Source organism: Hypanus sabinus, chromosome 12, assembly GCF_030144855.1.
Source record: "Hypanus sabinus isolate sHypSab1 chromosome 12, sHypSab1.hap1, whole genome shotgun sequence".
Lineage (NCBI taxonomy): Eukaryota > Metazoa > Chordata > Chondrichthyes > Myliobatiformes > Dasyatidae > Hypanus > Hypanus sabinus.
The window spans coordinates 1,647,857-1,667,265 of record NC_082717.1 but is presented as its reverse complement, the minus strand read 5'-3'; the positions used below and the strand labels follow the sequence as shown (position 1 = coordinate 1,667,265).

The following is a 19,409-nucleotide window of genomic DNA, read 5'->3' as shown; positions in this document are numbered from 1 at the left end:
CTTCTGCAGCTGTACAGGGCCCTGGTGAGACCCCACCTGGAGTATTGTGTGCAGTTTTGGTCTCCAAATTTGAGGAAGGACATTCTTACTATTGAGGGAGTGCAGCGTAGGTTCACAAGGTTAATTCCATAATGGAGGGACTGTCATATGTTGAAAGATTGGAGCGACTGGGCTTGTATACACTGGAATTTAGAAGGATGAGAGGGGATCTGATTGGAACATATAAGATTATTAAGGGATTGGACATACTGGAGGCAGGAAGCATGTTCCCGCTGATGGGTGAGTCCAGAACGAGAGGCCACAGTTTAAGAATAAGGGGTAGGCCATTTAGAACAGAGATCAGGAAAAACTTTTTCACCCAGAGTGTGGTGGATATGTGGAATGCTCTGCCCCAGAAGGCAGTGGAGGCCAAGTCTCTGGATGCATTCAAGAGAGAGTTAGATAGAGCTCTTATAGATAGTGGGGTCAAGGGATATGGGGAGAGGGCAGGAATGGGGTACATTGTGTATGATCAGCCATGATCACAGTGAATGGCGGTGCTGGCTAGAAGGGCCAAATGGCCTACTCCTGCACCTACTGTCTATTGTCTATTGTCTAACTCTCTTCTCTGTTGCATGTACCTTTCAATTCCTTCATCTAGCAAGTATGCCCCCTTCAAATGACTCATAGAGTGATAGAGCAGGAAACATATTTTCCATGGTGACCAGGGTTCCAATCTGAGACAGTCCCATTTACCTGCATTTGCCCCATATCCCTCTACCTCTACTCTCCATGTGGCTGTCAATGTTAAGGTCCCTCCCTCACCCACTCTCCCCGGCAGCTCATTCCATATACTGACTATCTTCTGGGTGAAAAGGTTCCTCCTCTGATTCGTATTAAATCTTCTCCCCTCACTTCAAACCTCTCTCCTCAGATTCTTGTTTCCACAACCCTGGGAAACAGACTGTGTGTGCATTCTCCTAAACAAGCCCCCCCCCCCATGATTTTAAACAGCTTGCAAGTCCTGACACCATCCTCATAAATCATTGTATTCTTTCTAGCTTAATGGTACTTTTCCAACAATAGCATTACCAGAACTGAACACAATGCTACAAATGGAGCCTCACCAATATCTTGCACTACTGCCCCAAAACCTCCCAGCTCCAGTACTCAGTGCCCTGATGAAGACCAGTGTGCTGAAAACCTTTTTCACCACTTTCAGAGGATCATGGAATTATTCTCCAACATTCCTCTGTTTATTTTTATTTTGAGATACAGCATGGAACAGACCCAGAGCTCCTGAAAATAGAATATAGTGAGTTAGGAAGGAAGCTGAGAAACAGGACCTCAAGGTTGGTAATCTCGAGATTGCGCCTGTGCCATGCAACAGTCAGTATATGAATAGAATGAGGTGACAGGTAAATGTGTGGCTGAAGAATTGGAGCAGGGACAGGGATTCAGATTTCTGGATAATTGGGACCTCTTCTGGGGCAGGTGGGATCTGTACAAAATTGATGGGTTGCACTTGAATCCAAGGGGGGCCAATATTCTTGCACTCAGGTTTACTAGAGCCTTTGGGAGTGGTTTAAACTAATACTGGTGATGGGAACCAGTATGATGGAGCTGAGGATGAGCCAGCAGGTTTATAACTAGATGATCGGTGTAACATGAATGTAAGGAAGGACAAGCCAATGACTGGGTACAAATTCAGACAGAGCAAAGAGTTAAATTGTACCACAGAGGCAAAATTCAAAAGGGCAATTAATGTAAGACTGAAGGTGCTGTATTTGGATGTGCGTAGCATTCAGAATTAGGTGGACAAACTCGTGGCACAATTAGAGATTGGTCGATATGATGTTGTGAGCATCACTGAGTCGTGGCTGAAAGAAGGCCATAGTTGGGAGCTTAACATCAAAGGATATATGTTGTATCAAAAGGATAGGAGGGAGGCATAGGCAGTGAAGTGGCTCAGTTCGTAAGAAATGGAAATACATCTTTAGAAAGAGCTGACATAGGGTCAGAGAATGTTGAGTTTTGTGGGTGGAGTTAAGAAATTGCAAGGGTTAAGAAACATTATGGGAATCACACTTAGGCCTCCAAATAGTAGCCAAGATGTGGAGTTAAGATTGCAAAGGGAGCCAGAAAAGGCATGTAATAAGGGTAAAGACACAATTGTAATGGGGGAGTGTAAGGGGATCGGGAAAATCAGGTTGGTGTCAGATCGCAAGAGTGAGAATTTGTCAACTGCCTATGAGATGGCTTTTTAGAGCAACTTGTACTTGAGCTTCCTCGGGGAAGGGCTATCTTAGGTTGTGTAATAACCTGGATGTTATTAGGGAGCTTAACATAAAGGAAGCCTTAGAAGTCAATGATCATAATATGATTGAATTCATACTGCAATCTGAGAGTGAACAGCTTAATTCACATGTATCAGTCTCACAATGGAATAAAGGGAATTACAGAGGCTTCAGAGAGGAGCTTGCCCAGGTGGATTGGCAGAGGATGCTGGTGGGGATGACAGCAGAGTTAAGATGGTTGAGGTTTCTCGGAATAGTTCACAAGGCGCAGGATAGAAATGTCCCACAGAGGAAGAAGTTCTCAAATGACAGGGGTAGGCAACAGTGGCTGGCAAAGTTAAGGACTGCATAAAAGCCAAGGAAAGGGCATTTAGGGTAGCAAAAGTGAGTGGGAAGTTGGATAACTGGGAAGCTTTTAAAAACCAACAAAAGGCAACTAAAAAAATTATAAGAAGGGAAAAGGTGAAATATGAGAGCAGACTAACCAATAATATAAAGCAGGATTCCATGACCTCTGGCTGCTCACCCTCCCGTTTCAGGATACTAAAAGTTTTTTCAGTTATATAAAGAGTAAAAGGGAAGTTAAAGTTGATATTGGACCACTGGAAAATTATGCTGCTGAGGTAGTAATGACGGAGAAAGAAATGACAAATGAATGTAATGGGTACTTTACATCTGTCTTCACTGTGGAAGACACTAACAGTATGCTAGAAATCAGTGAGTGTCAGGGAGAAGGAGTGAGTGTCATTGCTATTACAAAGGAAAAAGTGCTAGGCAAACTCAAAGGTCTTAAGGTGGATAAGTCATCTGGGTCAGATGGACATCATCCCTGACTCCTGAGAGAGGTTGCTGAAGAGATAACAGATGTATTGGTCATGATCTTTCCAGAATCACTTGATTCTGGCATGGTTCTGAATGACTGGAAGATTGAAAATGTCACTCCACTCTTTAAGAAGTGAGGAAGGAAAAAGAGAGGAAATTACAGGCCAGTTAGCCTAACCTGAGTGGTTGGGAAAGTGTTGGAGTCTATTATTAAGGATGAGGTTTTGAGGTGCTTGGAGACTAAAGATAAAATAAGTCAAAGTCAGCATGGTTTCTGTGAAGGGAAATCTTGCCTGACAAATGTGTCGAGGAAATAACAAACAGGGTTGACAAAGGAAAAGCAATGGATGCCATTTACTTGGATTTCCAGAAGGCATTTGATAAACTGCAACACATGAGGCTGTTGAACAAGAGAAAATCCTGTGACGTTACAAGAAAGATATTGGCATGGATAGTGGAATGGCTGACAGGCAGGAAGCGACCAGAAAGTTAATCATTTCCTGATCAGTCAGAGCAGCAAAGGATATAGCGAGAAGGCGGGTGTGTGGAGTTGAGTGGGATCTGGGATCAGCCATGATGGAATGGCAGAACAGACTCAATGGACTGAATGGCCTAATACTGCTCCTATGTCCAATGGTCATGTGGTCTTCCAGCCCACTGAGGCTAAACTGATTTAACCCCAACCTAATCACAGGACAGTTTACAATGACTACAGGAAAAAATGGGTTCTTGGAGAAAACCAACATACACACAGGAAAAATGAACTTTGGCACTGTAAGATATATCCTCCATAGTATCCAAGACATCTTCAAGGAGTGCTGTCTTCAGAAGGCAGTGTCCATCATTAAGGATCCTCACCACCCAAGACATGCCCTCTTCACATTGTTACCGTCAGGAGAGAGGTACAGAAGCCTCCTCCAGAAGCACACACTCAGCGATTCAGGAACAGCTTCTTCCCATCTGCCATCCAATTTCTAAATGGACATTAAACCCATGAACAATACCTCACTACTTCTTATATCAGGTTTTTTGCGTTAAATATTTTAACTTAAGGATTTAATAGATATATATATATACTTCCAGACGTATATAAACTTAATGTAACTCAGTTTAATTCTCTATATTTATTTATCATGTATTTTATTATACTACTACCATAAAGTTAAAACAATTTCATGACATTTGCTAGTGATATTAAATCTGATTCTGGTAAAATTGTCATCCTAACTGCTTTGCTGTGGTGGCTTTACTGTTCAGTGTGCAGTGGTGTTACCGTTCGGTGTGCTGTGGTTCTACCATTCGGTGTGCAGTGGCGTTACCGTTCGGTGTGCTGTGGTTCTGCCATTCGGTGTGCTGTGGTTCTGCCATTCGGTGTGCTGTGGTTCTGCTGTGCGGTGTGCAGTGGTGTTACCGTTCGGTGTGCAGTGGTGTTACCGTTCGGTGTGCAGTGGTGTTACCGTTCGGTGTGCAGTGGTTCTGCTGTGCGGTGTGCAGTGGTGTTACCGTTCGGTGTGCAGTGGTTCTGCTGTGCGGTGTGCAGTGGTGTTACCGTTCGGTGTGCAGTGGTGTTACCGTTCGGTGTGCAGTGGCTCTACCGTTCGGTGTGCAGTGGTGTTACCGTTCGGTGTGCAGTGGTTCTACCGTTCGGTGTGCTGTGGTTCTACCGTTCGGTGTGCTGTGGTTCTACCGTTCGGTGTGCAGTGGCTTTACCGTTCGGTGTGCAGTGGCTTTACCGTTCGGTGTGCAGTGGCTTTACCGTTCGGTGTGCAGTGGTGTTACCGTTCGGTGTGCAGTGGTGTTACCGTTCGGTGTGCAGTGGCTTTACCGTTCGGTGTGCAGTGGCTTTACCGTTCGGTGTGCAGTGGTTCTGCTGTGCGGTGTGCAGTGGTGTTACCGTTCGGTGTGCAGTGGTTCTGCTGTGCGGTGTGCAGTGGTGTTACCGTTCGGTGTGCTGTGGTTCTACCGTTCGGTGTGCTGTGGTTCTACCGTTCGGTGTGCAGTGGTGTTACCGTTCGGTGTACTGTGGTTCTACCGTTCGGTGTGCAGTGGCTTTACCGTTCGGTGTGCAGTGGCTCTACCGTTCGGTGTGCAGTGGCTCTTCCGTTCGGTGTGCTGTGGTTCTACCGTTCGGTGTGCAGTGGCATTACCGTTCGGTGTGCAGTGGCTCTACCGTTCGGTGTGCAGTGGCTCTTCCGTTCGGTGTGCTGTGGTTCTACCGTTCGGTGTGCAGTGGCATTACCGTTCAGTGAGCAGTGGCGATACTGTTCGGTGTGCTGTGGTTCTACCGTTCGGTGTGCAGTGGCATTACCGTTCGGTGAGCAGTGGCGATACTGTTCGGTGTGCTGTGGTTCTACCGTTCGGTGTGCAGTGGCATTACCGTTCGGTGAGCAGTGGCGATACTGTACGGTGTGCAGTGGCTCCACCGTTCGGCGTGCAGTGGCGTTACCGTTCGGTGTGCAGTGGCTCTGCCGTTCGGTGTGCAGTGGCGTTACCGTTCGGTGTGCAGTGGCTCTTCCGTTCGGTGTGCTGTGGTTCTACCGTTCGGTGTGCAGTGGCATTACCGTTCGGTGAGCAGTGGCGATACCGTTCGGTGTGCTGTGGTTCTACCGTTCGGTGTGCAGTGGCATTACTGTTCGGTGAGCAGTGGCGATACCGTTCGGCGTGCAGTGGCTCTGCCGTTCGGCGTGCAGTGGCTCTGCCGTTCGGCGTGCAGTGGCTCTGCCGTTCGGCGTGCAGTGGCTCTGCCGTTCGGCGTGCAGTGGCTCTAACGTTCGGCGTGCAGTGGCTCTAACGTTCGGCGTGCTGTGGCTCTACCGTTCGGCGTGCAGTGGTTCTAATGATCGGCGTGCAGTGGTGTTACCGTTCGGTGTGCAGTGGTGTTACCGTTCGGTGTGCAGTGGTGTTCACGTTCGGTGTGCAGTGGTGTTCACGTTCGGTGTGCAGTGGTGTTACCGTTCGGTGTGCAGTGGCTCTACCGTTCGGTGTGCAGTAGTGTTACTGTTCAGTGTGCAGTAGTGTTACTGTTCAGTGTGCAGAGGGGTTACTGTTCAGTGTGCAGTAGTGTTACTGTTCAGTGTGCAGTAGTGTTACTGTTCAGTGTGCAGTAGTGTTACTGTTCAGTGTGCAGAGGGGTTACTGTTCAGTGTGCAGAGGGGTTACTGTTCAGTGTGCAGAGGGGTTACTGTTCAGTGTGCAGTACTGTTACTGTTCAGTGTGCAGAGGGGTTACTGTTCAGTGTGCAGTGGCTCTACCGTTCAGTATGAAATTGAGATCCAATTTGTCTTTCCATAATGCAAAACCTCAGAGATATCTGAATTAAACTCCATTTGCTAGTCCTTACTTACCCAGCTAATGAGGATCCCTTTGTAAATCCTCATAACCCTTCTCACTGTCAGTGATTTCATCTATATTAATGTCAGCTACAAACTTACCAACCATTCTTTACATTCTCAGTCAGTGATGTCACTTCCAGCAACAGCAGATTCCAGAGATACACATCGTTCCCTATTGGATCGTGCGCTTTCCTGTCCTGTCATGTGGAGGATCTATAAGCACATGTTTCACTTTACACGTTTGTTGTTCTGTTTTTCTGCCTGCAGGTGACAATTGGGTTTCAGAGCAAGAATCTGTTAGCGACCTTGCCCTCCTCCTTCTTGGAGTCTCTTCTGTCTACAGCATTAATGGAGGATGCTGAACTTCGACTCCTTGTTATCGAGATCCTCCTCAGTCTGATTGACCGTCAGGAAAACAGGCACAAGTTCTCTCATGTCAGGTGTGTGTTCTAAGCAGCCTGCACCCCTGCCTCTTTCCCTCTGTCCTGTTCTTCTGAAGGTGTATTTCCTTCTTGTCATCCTCTAGTATTACCATATATACAACACACACAAAATGCCGAAGCAACTCATCAAGCATCATCACCACTCATGAAGGGTCCCAGCCCAAAACATCAACTGTTGATGCTGCCTGACCTGCTGATTTCCTCCAACAATGTGTGTGTGTTTCTCTGGATATCCAGTATCTAAGTAATCTGTTGTGTTTACCATGTTATGGACAATAGACAATAGGTGCAGAAGTAGACCATTCAGCCCTTCGAGCCTCCACCGCCATTCAGAGATCATGGCTAATCATCTACTATCAATACCCGGTTCCTGCCTTGTCCCCATATCCCTTGATTCCCCTATTAGATACCCATCTAGCTCCTTCTTGAAAGCATCCAGAGAATTGGCCTCCACTGCCTTCTGAGGCAATGCATTCCACACCCCCACGACTCTCTGGGAGAAGTTTTTCCTTAAGTCTGTCTTAAATGACCTACCCCTTATTCTCAAACTATGCCCTCTGGTACTGGACTCTCCCAGCATCTGGATCATATTTCCTGCCTCTATCTTGTCCAATCCCTTAATATATGTTGCAACCAGATCCCCTCTCAATCTCCTCAATTCCAGCGTGTACAAGCCCAGTCTCTCTAACCTCTCTGCGTAAGACAGTCCTGACATCCCAGGAATTAACCTAGTGAATCTACGCTGCACTTCCTGTACAGCCAGGATGTCCTTCCTTAACCCTGGAGACCAAAACTGTACACAGTACTCCAGGTGTGGTCTCACCAGGGCCCTGTTCAAATGCAAAAGGATTTCCTTGTTGTGCAGGGAGTTCTTGCATTGTTTCACAGTGGGACATTTCAAAGTTGAGTTTAATATGATATGCACGAGTACATGTATACATAGCAGCAATAGAGGTACAGTACATCATATAAACAGATTCACAAGTAAAAATTACCATCAGGCTCTTGAATCAGAGGGGATAACACTAATCAACTTTGCTTGCCCCATCACTGATTGTTCCCCCAAAATATGTTCTCTCTTTCATAGAGTCATAGAAAAAGTACAGCACAGAACCAGGCCTCTCAGCCCATCTAGGCTCTGCTGAACCATTTCAACTATCTACTCCCATTGACAATAGCCCTCCATACCCCAACGTTGAAATTGACTTCAGATGCTCTTTGTACTAGCAGCACATTCCACACTCTCACGACTCTCTGAGTGAAGAAGTTTTCCCTCAAGTTCCCCTTAAACTGTTCACTTTTCGCTCTTAACCTATGACCTTTGGTTGTTCACCCACCTAACAGTGCAAAAAGCCCACTTGCATTTACCCTATCTGTACCCCTCATAATTTTGTATACTTCTATCAAATCTCCTCTCAATCTTCTATGTTCCAAGGAATAAAGTTCTCACCTATTCAGTCTTTCCTTAAAACTCAGGTCCTCCAGACCCAGCAACATCTATGTAAATTTTCTCTGTACTCTTTCAATCTTAATTACATCTTTCCTGTTGGTAGGTGACCAGAACTGCACACAATACTCCAAATTAGGCCTCGCTGATGTCTTATACAATTTAAGCATAATATTCCATCTCCTGTACTTTGATTTATGAAGGCCAATGGACCAAAAGTTTTCTTTACAACACTGTCTATTTGTGAAGCCACTTTCTGTGAATTATGGACCTGTATTCCCAGATCCCTTTGTTCTATCACACTCCTCAGTGCCCTGCCGTTCGCTATATAACACCTGCCCTGGCTGGTCCTGCCAAAGTACAACATCTCACTTGTCTGCAGTAAATTCCATCTGTCATTTTTCAGCCCATTTTGACGGCCTCCAATTTATCAACTACATCTTTGCCAGAAAATAGCCTGTCACAATCCACAGTTGCCAGATCATTTCTGATATCATCAAAATTGGCCTTTCTCCAATTAGAATCTCAACCCACAGACTAGACATACCTTTTGAAACTAATGGCATTGGGATCACCAGATGCAAAGTATTCCATTACACAGACTGTTGTCACCTGCCCTGTCTCATTCCCCAACAGGAAGTCAAGTATCACACATTCTCTCATTGGCACTTCTACATACTGATTAAGGAAACTTCCCTGAACACACTTGACAAACTCCATCCCATCTATTCCTTTTACAGTATGGTAGTTCCCCCAGTCAATATGAGGAAAATTAAATTCATCTGCTATATCAACCTTATCTTTGCTGCAACAGTCTGAAATCTCTCCGCAATTTTTTTCCTCTAAATCCCTTGAACTGTTGGATGGTCTGTAATATAGCTCCATTGATCAAATCAAATTCAAGTTTAATTATCATTCAACCATACAAGAATACAGCCAAATGAGACAGTGCTTCTCTGGGGCCAAGGTGCAAAACATACACAGCACAATCAAGATGGTAAGCACACGTACAGTCCCAGACACAAAAATTTATATGTATAGTGATGCTCCAGGGGGTGGGGGAGATGTGGTCAACAGCCCGCACTTGCATCTCTAAGACCAGCACTTGTGTTAAAATGTGTTTGTGGGATTATGGTGAGAAGTTCCAGTTCATTTATTGTTATATCTTAAAACCCCGAGTGACACGCCCCACCAGTCACATCACCTCTGGCATCTATTGTCCCGGACAGTGGCAGCAGGCAAGCCTGTAGCTTCAGGCCTAGTCCTCGCTACAACTAAGGCCTTGCAACTCCTCCGCCATCTGTCACACCATCAAAAAAGGGAAACAGGCCTGTAGCACCTGACATTATAAATGTCCAACAGGATCTTGAGATTGAAAGAGAAACGTTCAAGACAATCACCTGCGGTCACATTGCATGCTTCCTTCATGCACCAATTCCAATATCTTCCTGTAGCAGGCAGCAACATTGTCTGCAGCATCCAGCTCCTCCACCAACCAGCAGCTCACTGATGGGATCCTACTACTAAACATCTTTACCTGCCCTTCCTCTCTGGTTTCAGCAGGGATCATTCTCCCGTGATTCCCTTGTCTACTCATCCCTCCGCTCTCGTCTCCGTCCTGGCACTTATCCCTGCAAGTGGCCAAAGTATCACACCGGCCCATTCACCTTCTTCCTCACCTTCTTTCAGGGCCCCAAACAGTCCTTCCAGGAGAGGCAACGCTTTACCTGTGAATCTGCTGGGGTCATCTTTTGTGTCTGGTGCTCCCAATGTAGCCTCCTCTATATTGGTGCAACCCATCATAAATTGGGGAGCACTTTAGAAACATAGGACAATACAGGTCCTTCAGGCCACAATGCTGTGCTGAACATGTACTTACTTTAGAAATTACCAAGGGTTACTGACAGCCCTCCCTTTTTCTAAGCTCCATGTACTTATCCAGGAGTCTCTTAAAAGACCCTATCATATTCACCTCCACCACCATTGCCCGCAGCCTATTCCATGCACTCACCACTCTCTGCATAAAAAAAACTTACCCCTGACATCTCCTCTGTACCTACTTCCAAGCACCTTAAAACTATGCCCTCTCATGCTAGCCATTTCAGCCCTGGGAAAAAGCCTCTGACTATCCACATGATCAATACCTCTCATTATCGTGTACACCTCTATCAGGTCATCTCACATTCTCCATCTCTCCAAGGAGAAAAGGCCAAGTTCACCCAACCCATTCTCATTAGACATGCTCCTCAATCCAGGCAACATCCTTGTAAATCTCCTCAGAACCCTTTCTATAGTTTCCACATCTTTCCTGTAGTGAGGCGACCAGAACTAAGCACAGTTCTCCAAGTGAGGTCTGACTAGGTTTCTATATTGTTTGTTGAGCACATCTGCTCCATCTGTCAAGAGCAAAATTTTCCAGTGGCCAAACAACTTAACTCCCATTCAAACATGTTCGTCCATGGCCCCTTCTTGTGCCACAATGAGGCTACTCTGAGGGTGGAAGAGGAACACCTCATATTCCATCTAGGTATCCTCAAACCTGATGGCATGAAAATTGATTTCTCCATCTGTAAAACAAATTACCTTCCACTACTGCTCTTCTATTCCACACTCTGGCCTCTTCACCTGCCTATCACCTCCCACTGGGCCCTTTCTCTCATGTGCACTCTTCTCTCCTGTCAGTTTCCTTCCCCTCCTGCCATTTACCTTTCTCCCCCAACTAGCTTCACCTATCTCCTTCCAGCTATCCTCCTTCCTCTCCTCCCAACTTTATATTCTGTCATCTTCTGCATTCATTTCAGGTCCTGGTGAAGGGGCTCAGCCTGAAACATTTACAATGTATTTCCATCAATGCTGCCTGATCTGCTGAGTTCCTCCAGCATTTTGTGTGTGTTGCTCTGGACTTCCAGCATCTGCAGAATCTCTGTACTTTTTTATTAATGTGTTCTTTATATTTTGTCTTTTTTGTGCTGCATCAGATTCAGAGTAGCAATTATTTTGTTCTCCTTTACACTTGTGTACTGGAAATAACATGAAACTATCTTGAATCTTGAATTTTGAAATGTTAACACACCCACCTCCTCCAGCAAATCTTACTTTAACCACATTAGAATCACAGTGCCATGTAGTGTGTGGCCAGCCCACTGTGACAGACTGTGTTTGCTTTTGGTCCTCAGTATTATTTCCGATATCTCTTCCCTGATGCTGAAGGTAGACAAATGCTCTCGGCAGGATACGCTCTTCATGAAGAAGGTATGTTTATGCCTGTCTCTTACTGACTACCTTGTTGACCTAGTGTGGTTTCAGCAGAAAGAATAGGATTAACCGAAGGCTTGAGAGATAGGTTCCACTCTCAACATACCTCTCGAGAAGAGGACAGGCACTCAGGGTTATCTGGTGTCACATGGATGCTGGTAAATTGGTTTATGATTGTCACATGTACTGAGGTAAAGTGAAAAACGTCTTTGCAAACAGACCATTCATTTCAACAGTACATTGAAATAGAGGAAGTTGAAAGAATAACAGAATGCAGAATGAATTGCTACAGTGCAGGCTGACAGTAAAATGGCAGTTGAGGCAGCTACAACAGAGGCTCTGAGATGAGGGCCTGAATGTGCAGACAATGCTAGGTCATGTATAGGGGAAGGATTAGGTGTCATAAGCTGAATTATTTTGCCAACACCTTATGGACAAAAGGGCCTGTTCATACGGTACAGTATTATGTTCTATAAATATGTCCTGGTGCCTCTTAAATATTGTCACGGCCCTGCCTTCAATACAGGGGTGTGTTACCTGATGGCATTTGAGGGAAACTAGGGAGTGCCTGAGGTGATGACTGTCTCTGTAGTAATGTTGTCCATATTGATTAAGGTTGACCTCTTCTCTTACAGCACTCGCAGACCTTGTACAGGTATATTTACATGAGCTGTAAACAGCATAATAACTCACACACCCACTACGATGCCATCTATGCCATGCTTGCCCTTATCAGTGTGGAGCTTGCCAATGAGGAGGTGGTGGTGGACTTAATCCGTGTGGTACTGGCTCTCCAGGTGGGTACAGTGAGGTGGTGGTGGACTTAATCCGTGTGGTACTGGCTCTCCAGGTGGGTACAGTGAGGTGATGGTGGATTTAATCCGTGTGGTACTGGCTCTCCAGGTGGGTACAGTGAGGTGGTGATGGTGGATTTAATCCGTGTGGTACTGGCTCTCCAGGTGGGTACAGTGAGGTGATGATGGTGGAACTGACCTGTGTGGTACTGGCTCTCCAGGTGGGTACAGTGAGGTGATGGTGGATTTAATCCGTGTGGTACTGGCTCTCCAGGTGGGTACAGTGAGGTGGTGATGGTGGACTTAATCCGTGTGGTACTGGCTCTCCAGGTGGGTACAGTGAGGTGGTGATGGTGGATTTAATTCGTGTGGTACTGGCTCTCCAGGTGGGTACAGTGAGGTGATGATGGTGGAACTGACCTGTGTGGTACTGGCTCTCCAGGTGGGTACAGTGAGGTGATGGTGGATTTAATCCGTGTGGTACTGGCTCTCCAGGTGGGTACAGTGAGGTGATGGTGGACTTAATCCGTGTGGTACTGGCTCTCCAGGTGGGTACAGTGAGGTGATGGTGGAACTGACCTGTGTGGTACTGGCTCTCCAGGTGGGGAAAATTAAGGTTTACTACCTTATCCTGAATGCCAAGCGACTAAACCTCCAGCAGCTCATCCATAGTTATGAGGTGTTAAAAACATCTGCCATGGCTCCTGTAATATCTACACTAGTCTCCCACAAAGTGTGAGGAGACACTTTGACAGGCTCTGGGTATTTATTCACTCTAATTTTTATCAAGACAACAAGCACCTTGTCCTCTATAATCTGTATGAGGTCAATGACCTCCTGCTACTTTGCCTCACTCCTGTGTCCATCTCCCAAGCAAATGCTGATGGAAAAAATCCATTTAAGATCACCCTCATCTCTCGCGGTTCCGTGCTTAGATGACCTCTCTGATCTACAAAAGGTAAAATTTTGTCCCTCGCTATCCCTTTGCTCTTATTATATCTGTAGAAACCCTTAGGACTCTCCTTCACCTTGTCTGTTAGAGCAACCTCGTGCCTTTTGTTAAGTGTCTGCTAGCATTTCTTATACTCATTTCTTCTGCTGGCCTATATCTGCTATGCACCTTCTTCTTCTTAATCAGGGCCTTCATCTTTCTCAAAAAACAAGGTCCCCTAAGCCTGTCATCTTTGCCTTTTATGACAGAAACTTGCAAACTCTGTACACTCAAATATTTCACTTTTGAAGACCTCTCTCTTACCAAGTACACCTTTGCCAGAAAACAGCCTGTCTCAATCCAAATTGCCAGATCCTTTCTGATGCCATTAAAATTGGCCTTTCTCCAATTTAAAATATTTTTGCATATTGACTTTGAAGCTAATGGTATTATGGTATTATGGTAATTATGGTATTATGGTATTATGGTAATGGTATTATGATCTCTCATACGCAAACTTATGTCACCTGTCCTGCCTCATTCCCAATAGGAGATCAGGTATCGCACACTCTCTCGTTCGGATTTCTATGTACTGATGAAGGATACTTTCCTGAACACATTTGATGAACTCTTTCCCATTTAGTCCTTTTACAGAATGTCAAAATGTAGAAAGTTAAAATCATTTACTATCACAACCTTATTGTTCTTGTAAATGGTGCGATCTCTAACTTCTGTGACTATTGGCTATTCTATAATCCCATGAATGTGGTCATCCATTACTCATTCCTCAGTTCCACCCATTCATCCCCAGTAGATGAGCTCTCCAATCTGTCCCATCCAAGAATTACTGTGCCATTTTCCCTGATTAATAATGCCAACCCACCCCCTTTAACACCTCCCCCTCAATCACGTCTGAAACAACAGAACCCCAGAACATTGAGCTGCCAGTCCTGCCCTTCCTGCAATCAAGTCTTATTAATGGCTACAATGTCATTATTCCACATGCTGATCCATGCTCTAAGTTCATCTGCCTTTCCTATAATAAGCCTTACTTTGAAATACAAACAACTCAGAACATTCAACTCACCATTCTCAACCTTTCAATTCCTGACTTGGTACATAGGTTTAACATCTTTCTCCACTATCTGCTCTGGCACTCTGTTCCCATCTCCCTACAACTCTAGTTTAAATGCCTTGGTGCATCAAGAGCAAACCTTCCCACAAGGATATTAGTACCCCTCTGGTTCTGGTGCATTCTGTCCTTTCTGTAGAGGAAACAAGCCCAATAATCCAAACATTGAAGCCCTCTCTCTTGCACCATTTCTTTTGTCACATGTTAAACGTATAACCTTCCTATTTCAGGCCTCATTAGCACGTGGTATGGGTAGCAATCCTGAGATTACAACCCATTGTTTTCTCATACAATTAAACCAGTCAACATATCGAGTCTTTGAATTCCCTCTCAGTAACACCATCATCCCCATTCCTCCACTGATTTACCGTTAACAAGAATGGCCAAGCAATTCACACATTCATCTGCACCAGGGGTAGGTAGAGTGATATGTTCAGCCCTCATCTGGGGAGTGTTACACATGTTAACTGACCTCAAAGCCATGGTTGTGTAGAGATGGGATGTCCTCAGTCACATGCCAAACGTACAAAGAGAAACAGATGGTGCCTGGGAGGGGGTTCGATACACTTTGCTAATGCTCTGAGGCTTCTGCTTGACAGGGGACCCTCAGTAACACAGCGGTTAGCGTGACTCTTTTGCAGTTCAGGGTTTGACTCTGTACAGCCTCTCAGTGGCTTTCCCCGGGAGCTCTGCTTTACTCCCACACTCCAGTTAAGTTAATCGGTCATTGTGATTAAGCTGGGGTTAAATTGGTGGGTTGGACAGCCCGGCTTGTGGGTCTGTTCTGTGATGTATTTCTAAATAAAATAAATGGACCGACTGTGCATGGAAAGCCAACTAGAAAGGTGAAAGTCTCACCATGCTGTTGAATTGCCCAGCCTTCCCATTGGTGTATAGCTCAGCAGTCTTCTGTGGGGAGTGAGAGAGTGAAACGATTTGTCTCTTTGACAGGAACTTTGCCTCAACAATGAAGACAACCTCCCTGTGTGGAGCCGCTGTGCCATCCATGCCCTAGCCTCTGCCTACCTGAACTTCATCAGCCAACTCACCACCCTGCCAGCCTTCTGCCAGAATATCCAACAGGTAAGGTGCTCAAGGCCAAATACCAACCTTTCCCCTTTTCTCTCAGAACATTATTCCAGGTTTGAATGGCTTGTCATATGAAGAATGTTTGATGGCTCTGACCCTGTATTCACTGGAATTCAGAAGAATGAGGGGTGGCCTCATTGAAACCAATCAAATGGTGAAAGGCCTTGATAGAGTGGATGTGACAAGGATGCTTCCTATCGTGGGAAAGTCAAAGACCAAAGGACACAGCCTCAGAATAGAGGGACGTCCTTTTAGAATGGAGATGAGGAACTTATTTAGCCAGAGAATGGTGAATCTGAGCCTGAAGTTGATAGATTCTTGATTGGTCAGGGCGTGAAAGGAGATGGGGAGAAGGCAGGAGATTGGGGCTGAGAGGAAAATTGGATCAGCCATGATGAAATGGCAGAGCAGATTTGATGGGCCAAATAGTCTAATTCTACTCCTATATCTTAACATCCTATGGTCTTAAAGGAAGGATGTTGAAGCTTTGGAGAGGGTGCAGAAGGTATTCACCAGAATGCTGCCTTCATTAGAGGGCATGTGCTATACCCAGAAGATGGACCCAGAGCACCCACTATCTCTCACGACACCTTTATCATAGCTCTGCCATGTGGCTCAGCAGCTTCTGGGGATTTATCAACTTCCAAACTCACCAACTCCAGGATTATATTGTGACCAACAGTTCCTCCATTCCCCCCTCACTGCATCCCTGAATCTCCAGTATGTCAGGCAGGTACTGTATGTCTTCTATGTAATTTCCCAAATATCCAGAGGATTTTGAGGTGCCACAGTAGCATAGCACTGATACAGCATCAGTGACCTGCATTCATTTTGCGCTGTGGTCTGTAAAGAGTTTGTGCAATCTCCCCTCGCCTGGGTTTCTCTGGGTGCTCCAGTTTCAAAGACATACGGGTTAGATATATATTAAACTTTGGACATACAGGTAGTCTCCGAGTTACAAACGTCGGACTTATGGACAACTTGTACTTACGAACCAAGGAAGGAGAACACCATCCGCCATTTTAAGTTGTTATCGTTGACACTGTGTTGAGTGTTTAACTTTGTATTTGGCTTAAATTTTTCTTAGTAAGCTTCACCCTGATCCTGCCCGCCACCCCCCCCCCCCATTCCAATCGGCTGGTGGTGCAGTGAGATCAGTGCCAGGCTCGAGAACGGAGGTTTCCAAGTTCGATCCAATGACTCCTGTACCATCCGTAGCAGGTTGATGTTGAGCTCGCAACTCGAGCTCATAAAAAAAAAAACACTGCTATCTCCAGTTTAAATTCCCACGTGGAATATTGTGGAGGATCAAATACCCAAACCCAGCAAAGCTTCCACTTGTCCCATTTATCCTGTCTCATTGCGGTGGTCCTTAGGACCCAGCGGACCTCGGGAGCCAGCAGAGCTCGGGACCTGCTGCCCGCAGTGTTTCTGTTCCATCGATGGGAAGCGATCACAATTGAAAATAAAGTGGAAATAATAAAGCATTTGGAAAGAGGTGAAACGCCATCGGTCATTGGAAAAGCTTTAGGCTACAGTTGGTCAATGATCAGAACAATTTTAAAGGATAAAGTGAGAATAATGGAGCATGTGAAAGGCCCTGCCCTGATGAAAGCTACAATTATTACTAAGCAATGCAGTGGTTTAATTATTGGAATACATAAGTTTCTTAAATGTTTTACATGCATAGAAAGGTAAAATATATACTATATACTAAGACAAACGTTCGACTAACTGACGCTAAATAGTACCGGATGTTCTTGTTCCGACTTACGTACAAATCCGACTTAAAGGCGAATTCAGGAATAGAACTTGTATGTAACCTGGGGACTGCCTGTACTATGTTAGTGATGGAAGCATGGTGACTCTTGTGGGCTTCCCCCAGCACATCCGTAGGTTGTGTTGGTCATTGTTGCAAATGATGCATTTCACTGTAGGTTTCCATAATAACGTTCATCTATCATCTTGATTTCCTTTTCCCAGTAGTTATTTCTCCTGTCTGCACCTGTGGGGACCGACATTTTCCCTCACCGATTGTTAACGTTTCTTTCAGTTTGTTTTTATCCTCTGCACCAGCCTGCTCTCATATTCAATCAGCCTTTCTTCCTTGATTACTCAATTTCTCAGGCTTGACTGATTTCAAAACTGCCTCTTGCCATCAAGTCTCTTGCTGTTTCTGCCAACTTTAGCATCTTCATCCTTTCAGAGGTATCCAGCCTTCTAATTTTCTTCTCAACCTTTTCCTGCTTTTTTTTCTGTCTAATATTTTATTTGCAACTTGTTCTTTATTTTACACCTGGCTATTGCATGTCCACTGTCCTGTCTTTCAGTGAACCACACAAAGCTACCAGTATGAGACAAACCATTACTTCACTGATGTCTGTCAGGGAAGAAGGTGGAGACAGATATGAGGCCAGGATTTAAGAGACATTTAGACAGGCACATTAACAGGCAGGGATGAACAAACAAGGGAGTCAAGAATACAAAGGGGGAGATAGTTAGTGATTCACTCTGTCCCCATTGGTTAAACCCATGATTTACTGAGTCTCCCATTGGGAAAAACCCTCATTCATTCTGTGTCCTCATTGGTTCAACTCCTAACTCACTGTGTCTCCCATTCGTCAAAACCCTGATTCACTCTGTATCCCCACTGGTGAAATCAATGATACACTCTTTCTCTCCCTCAGCCTTGTAGGTTTCCTAACTGTTGACCTTTTTACAGGTGATTGAGACGCGTCAAAAAGAAGCTCCATACCTATTACCTGACGGAATCTTTGAGTCCAAAAACAGGTATGAAGGAAAATTGGTGCTGTCAATGTCTACCGAATCTTGAGTGGGTTTTATATACTTGCTGTGTGTAATGCCACCACAGTTCCTAGTGGCTGTTAATAGGTTCTTTGTTTGTTTTGGGTCAGTGTATTGCTGAGGGCCTCGCCATGTACATTGCTGCAGAGTGGGTTCATGTCAAGTACTGGACAGGTCCCTGATAACTGGGAGTAAAGTTTCTGTGTGGTACTACCCTATGATTCAGAAATGAACTAATGTGCAGACACATCTGTGAGGATGCAAGTGTGTCTTTTCCATCTACTTCAATCATTTCCCTTAACAGTGAACTTCAGGAAGCAAGCTCTCTATCTCATCAATCACTCCTAAACGTTCCCCTCTCACCTTAACGCTATACTCTAGTATTTGATATTTCTGTGTGAACTTTATCTACTTGTCAGGAAATGTAGAGGAGACAGAGCAGAAGAAATGATTTAGCGGTGAGCGACAACTTTACTAATCAATTGCAGAGTAACAAGCCATGAGGGGACACAAAACGAGAGAACAGACACTGAACACCTCAGGCAACAGGGTAACTGATGGCCAGGAACAACTAGTTGAGGCTGGCTGCTTCGACGAGTGAACAAGGATTGTGGATGCAAACTGGGTTTAAATAGGCTGCAGGTGATGAGTTGAAAATAAGCAGTAGTTGACTCCTATTAGTTGGAGGTGCTTGCCTGTGTAGGTCTAATACTACAGTTTTATCAGCTTGCCCCGTAGCTTCTGACAGTCCAAACAAAATGATCCAAGTTTGTCCAAACCTTTGGGCCAAACACTGGCAAATGGGACTCACTTGAATGGGACATCTCAGATGAGCACGGTCCAGTTAAGCATACGGCCTGTTTCTGTGCTGTATGACTATGACTTTCTTTCTGATTAAAGCACACAGTATCATAATGAAGCACCTACCGGTTAAAATGTAGGCAGGACTGCTACTAGCAGGTAAGACTACATCCAACATAGAGTCACAGAGCACTACAGCACAGAAACAGGCCCTTTGGCCCATCTAGTCCATGCCAAACTATTATTCTGTCTAGACCCATCAACCCGTATCCAGACCATAGC

At 45.2% G+C, this 19,409-nt stretch overlaps 1 protein-coding gene across 1 annotated transcript in view; it reads left to right on the top strand.

Annotated features, from left to right (window-relative positions):
* The window catches only part of LOC132402551 (protein EFR3 homolog B-like), a 194,241-nt gene that overhangs the window by 135,017 nt on the left and 39,815 nt on the right, over window positions 1–19,409 (top strand). Inside the window, exons 14-18 of the mRNA XM_059985416.1 lie at window positions 6,698–6,870; window positions 11,497–11,572; window positions 12,211–12,372; window positions 15,384–15,515; window positions 18,244–18,311. Of these exons, the coding sequence (XP_059841399.1) occupies window positions 6,698–6,870; window positions 11,497–11,572; window positions 12,211–12,372; window positions 15,384–15,515; window positions 18,244–18,311 (611 nt within the window). The remainder of the gene's footprint in view (window positions 1–6,697; window positions 6,871–11,496; window positions 11,573–12,210; window positions 12,373–15,383; window positions 15,516–18,243; window positions 18,312–19,409) is intronic.